The sequence below is a fragment of the Manihot esculenta genome, chromosome 6 (assembly GCF_001659605.2).
Source record: "Manihot esculenta cultivar AM560-2 chromosome 6, M.esculenta_v8, whole genome shotgun sequence".
Classification (NCBI taxonomy): domain Eukaryota; kingdom Viridiplantae; phylum Streptophyta; class Magnoliopsida; order Malpighiales; family Euphorbiaceae; genus Manihot; species Manihot esculenta.
In genome coordinates, this window is record NC_035166.2 from 16,309,842 (window position 1) to 16,314,969 (window position 5,128).

Consider the following 5,128-nt stretch of genomic DNA (forward strand, 5'->3'; position numbering starts at 1 on the left):
TAGATTTTTTAACGGTATCCAAATAATCAAATTAATAGTTCATAAATTCTAAAATTCTTTAATAGCAATTAAAAATTCTTTAACAACATGCACATAAAAGATCTTGATTATCAAAAAATTTGATTGCAAACCTGAAAAGAGTTCCAGCCAAAGGAAATGTCGCCGACGCCGATTGTGGAGAGGTAAGGGTTGTCTCCAGCAATCATCAGTGAAGTGGGGGAGAGAAGCGTCAATCGGAAAGAGTAGATGTCACCGACTGAGGAGAGAGAAGGAGATGTTGCCGATGCCGACCGGGGAGAGAGATGAGTTATCTCCGACTGAGAAGTGGGAGATGTGGCCACTGGAGAAAGAGAAGGAGATATCGGGAGGGAGGAGATTTATCGTCGACTGGGGAGAGAAAGGAGACATCGCCGGTGTCGACTGGGCTGCCGGCGCTCGTCAGTGAAGTGGGGGAGAGAGGCATTGACTGGGAAGTGGGACTGTGGGAAATGTTACCGACTTGAGAGAGAAGGAGATATTGATGACTGGGGAGAAGAAGATTTATTGTCGCTAGGGAGAGAAATGAGACGTCGCCGGTGCCGACTGGCTTGCGCTGGCAGTCGTCAGTGAAGTGGAGGAGAGAGGCCGATTGGGAATTATGGGAAGAGAAGCACGGGAGAGAGGCGCCGACGGAGAGAGGAAAGTAAAAATGAAAAAAAGGAATTAAGGATTAGGGTTAGGGTTAGTTTTGTTATATATTAATCGGGTTCAGATAACGGGTATCCGATCATCTAATTCCGAACCCTACCCGAATCTGAGATGGGTAAAATTTTTCAAATCCGAATCCACCCAAATCTATTTTGTAAAAACTCAAATCCATCCTAATAGGGTTTGGACGGATCGGGTACCCATGAAAATTAAGTTGGTTGAAAAGACTATTGTTAGTAGGGAGGCTTTAAGTTGGTTGAAGAATATGGGTATTGATGAGATTTACCTTAAGTACCGTTGATTTTTATTTACTATATGTTTTTTTTTTAAATGAAAATTAAGAATTGAAAGAGTAAAATTTGAAAGTAAAACTTAAAATCTCTCAAATTTACTCAAATACACCTACCATCATACTAAACTTATGAATGCCATCTACTATTTATTATAATTTGTATTTAGGTAATATGATTGAGGATTGTATTCAACTTTTATCTTATTTTAATGGTGTTATTGTCTTTTTTTTGGTCGATCTATAAATTAGTATACTCATAGTTTGGTTAGAATTATTATATTAATATTAGATTTATGTATTTAGTTTACGAATACTTTTAATATTTATTAGTGATGTGCTCGTTATAGATTTAATACTTTAATTTTTTTGTGGGTTGATTTAATGTATGCAGGAATAATTGTGATTATAAAAAAAAAATTAGATAATTCCTTTTGCGACTGAATATGGCAAGCATTCCTCATGAAGTCAATATATCTTATATTACAAATTTTTTTGGTCATTTAGATGTGTTAGTTGAGACAAATCCTCTTAGAATATACCTATTTCAAACCTATCACATATGATTTTCTTTTAACTTCAAATCTCAAAACATATTAATACAACTTATTATTTTCTTTTACTCTATTTAATTATTTTTTATTTTATAAAATTTCATAAAAATAATTTATTTAACATTCTATTTTACTATTTTTTAGAAGTTTGAGTTTTTTAATTATTTTTTCTTCATTTTAATTGTACTAATTGCTAAATTTAAATTTAGAATTAATACTTTTTGTATATATTTATTCTGATATACAAAATCTATTATATTAATGAAGGCGCATTGTACATTATTACGTATTTTATATTTTTTTATAATATTTAATCGTTAAAATTAATTAAAATATTAATTAATTTTTTAAAATATTAAAAAAAATTAATATATTTTTAAAATTAATAAATTAATTAATAAATTTTTATATATTATAAAAATTAAATAATAATTCTGAATAAAAATAAATAAATTATTTAAAAGTATTCAAAATAACAAAATTAGTTAAAACATAATATTATTAATTTGAAACTTAAAGATATTTTAATAATTTATTTAAAATACAGACATAAATCGTTAGTAATGGCAAAATTTGAATTTTAACTCACGATAATAAAAATAAAATACTATTAAAAAAGCAACGTAGCAACGTGAAATCGATCGTTGATTGGCTAATGTAAGAATCGCAGCTCGCAGGCAGCCACCTTGTCTCTTCCCTATATTTTCCCCCTCTTCATTTTATTAATAGAAAACAAATTTTCTTTCAAAAACTGTTTCTTTTCTTCACTTTTTCCTCTCTCCCTGATTTGGATCTTCAAGGAACTCGAAATTCACCCTTCTTTTTTTGTTCCGATGAGTAAAAACTAAAGAAAATCAAAATATTTCTTGGCTGTTGAGGGCTTTTCTCGAAGTTGAAGGATTTTTTCTTTTTCTTGGTGGTCTAATGGGGGCAGATAATAACTCGATTTCTAGCTCTCAGAACGAGAATAAGGATACCCAGGTGGTATTAAATGTTTACGATCTGACTCCTGTCAACAATTATACCTATTGGTTCGGTTTTGGGATATTTCATTCCGGAATTGAAGGTTTGTGGACGTTATCTGGTTTCTGTTGCCCTTTCTTATTCTTGCTGGTTTTGTTGCTTTGCTTTTGTTGATCTTACCCTGCCCATTTCATTAAGCTTATTTTGATTTTGAATCTGAGAGGAAAATTTTATTTTATTTTGATTTAGTAGTTGTTTTCAATTGGGACATGCATCTCTCTTTTTATTTTTATTTTTTAATTTGATTTTTGGGTATAATAAATCAAGATTGTTCTTGCTTCAGTAGCTAGTTTAAAACCTGGTCATGCTCTTTGTAAAAAACAATTGTGCTTTAAAGCTTTGATTGATTTATTGCTAGCTAATAGTAATTGTCTGTATTAGGGTGTGAAGAAGAATACTATTAAATGATGATTGGTGGCTCAATCTAACACTTTAATGATGTGCTGCATTGATTTTCTCAGCAACATTAATTTCCATTTGTTTTGGGTTGTATGTTTGTAGTTTTAATGCTGCCCTCAAGGCATTGTTCTGTTCAATGTCCAGGAATATCATCTTATTGGCATGCTTTAGTCTAGAATGATTGAGGGTTCTGATGTGTGAGGCCACTTTTTGCTATGGAGGGGCCACAATATGTAGGATTTGTTTTGGTTATGGTATGCATAGCTTACAAGTTTCACGATTCTTGCTTCTGATATGTTGTTCTGAAGTCCTTGGGAGAGCATCTTTTTTACATGTTGAGATAAAAGACATGAATTTACATCAGAATTTGTATGTTGATAGTCATTTTGTTTAACCTGTTGAGCTAGAATTACTTCTTGTTGTGTTTGAACAGTATACGGAAAGGAATATGGATTTGGAGCTCATGATTTTCCTGTCAGTGGAGTTTTTGAGGTGGAGCCAAGGAGCTGTCCTGGTTTCATTTATAGATGTTCCATCCCACTGGGACACATAAATATGACTTCCTCTGAATTTCGTACATTCATAGAAACCGTGGCTTCTGAGTATCATGGAGACACCTATCACCTCATCACTAAGAATTGCAACCATTTTACAGATGATATATCACACAGGTTGGTAGGCAAGTGGATACCAGGGTGGGTAAATCGACTTGCCCGGCTAGGTATGCAGAATTCCAACTCTTCTCTCTGTTATTCATAAACTCAATAAGTTTTGTTGGTTTTCTGCTACAATGAGTGTATGCACAGCTTGAGTCGGCATCATTTTGCAGTTAACAAGTACACCTTGAGGTTCATGTTTAATATAGGTGCTTGAGTTGTGTATTCAAGGATCTTACCATTGTTTCTGCAGAATAACTTCTCAAAATAAATTTGATTACTCGTTTTCTATTAATTTAAACCCTTGGAAAAAATAAATATCTTTATTTTTAATCATTAGAGCCTTTCTGCGAGTCAGTTTCCCATCATTGTGCCAGAGATGATTAAACTGTCTAATTTTGGTATGAATAAACTTGGACTATCAAAAGATGGCATCAAGTATTTTGTTATCTTGGCGATGGTAGAGACCATGGTACAAGCGTAAATCTTGGACTTGCAATCGTAAGAGTGCAGGTTTTATTGTCTTCATGCAAAAATGTTAAAGGTGGGGCTATCCCAAGGGTGCTTTCTGGCAGAACATGACTGGATAATGGTCTTTTTAACTCGATGATATGGGGATTTGATGCTTTCTAGATTTGTGACTTAAAAATCCAGGATTATGGTTTGCTTTAATCAACTGCCAAATAATTCAGAGGATAAACTGATGAGGAAAAAAGCAAAAAAAAAAAAAAAAAAAAAAAGTCTTGTTCTCTTGTTTGCTTTCCCCATATTTTTGCAGCACTAGGGATGAAACAATTTAACAGTTCAGTATTGGTCCAAAAATGCAGGTTCTTTATGCAGTTGTCTGCTTCCAGAAAGCCTTCAAGTAACTACCGTTAAACAGCTGCCTGAATATCACGAGTGCATGGGTGCGATTCCATTTCTTGAACATTTCCTCTCTTGCACACGCGCACACACACATGTATGTATTGCTGTTCTGTAGCTGACTCTTATAATATATATATATATATATATATATATTTCTTTTCTTGTAAAGAAGATGGAAATGAATCCTTGGCCACCACTGTGCCCCAAGAGTCAACAGAGATCGATGATGCAGATCAAGAGAAGCATTTGTTGTCTCCAGATGCTGCAGGTGGAGAAGTGGCTTTTGTAAAAGAAGTCAGCAAATGAAGCTCAGCTGCCTTATTAAGAAAGGGTAAAAAAATAGCTTGGACAACATTGTGATAATCTCTGCTGAGTGTTGTGGCTTTGAACTTGGAAGGGGTGTATTTAATCTTGCTTCTCACTCTTGGAAGGCTGGCAGTTGGGCAGCATCATTTGCTTGTGTGCATGGATGGGTATTCATCCATTTGTTGTAACCACATCAAATTCTTTCTATTTATCTTGACTTTTTTCTTTTTTCTGAAAGTCCTTTTTCTCCTACTTGTTTGTTGCAACTGAAGCATCTGAAATTACGTTGTATGATTGTTGATGATATGATGCAGAATTCAATGTGATCATTTTTTTATAAGTGGAAA

General features: G+C 33.5%; 1 protein-coding gene across 2 annotated transcripts; it reads left to right on the forward strand.

The window, feature by feature from the left end:
- The first annotated feature begins 2,203 nt into the window (after positions 1-2,203).
- Positions 2,204-5,128, forward strand: LOC110616526 (deSI-like protein At4g17486). Of its 2 annotated transcripts, none has more exons than XM_021758918.2 (4): positions 2,204-2,596; positions 3,386-3,673; positions 4,436-4,516; positions 4,648-5,128. In XM_021758918.2, exons 1-4 carry the CDS (start codon positions 2,455-2,457, stop codon positions 4,779-4,781), a joined length of 645 nt encoding a protein of 214 aa, XP_021614610.1. In that variant the 5' UTR covers positions 2,204-2,454; the 3' UTR covers positions 4,782-5,128. The 2 variants fall into 2 exon arrangements, with proteins under 2 accessions (XP_021614610.1, XP_021614609.1); XM_021758917.2 differs by having other exon boundaries at positions 2,214-2,596; positions 4,645-5,128.

Bases quoted from the DNA above. Each gene is read 5' to 3' on its own strand.
- LOC110616526 (XM_021758917.2), top strand. From the start codon at position 2,455: ATGGGGGCAGATAATAACTCGATTTCTAGCTCTCAGAACGAGAATAAG. The intron at 3,674-4,435 runs GTATGCAGAATT...CCAAAAATGCAG, and splicing joins AAATCGACTTGCCCGGCTAG to GTTCTTTATGCAGTTGTCTG. The intron at 4,517-4,644 runs GTGCGATTCCAT...TTTCTTGTAAAG, and splicing joins TGAATATCACGAGTGCATGG to AAGATGGAAATGAATCCTTG.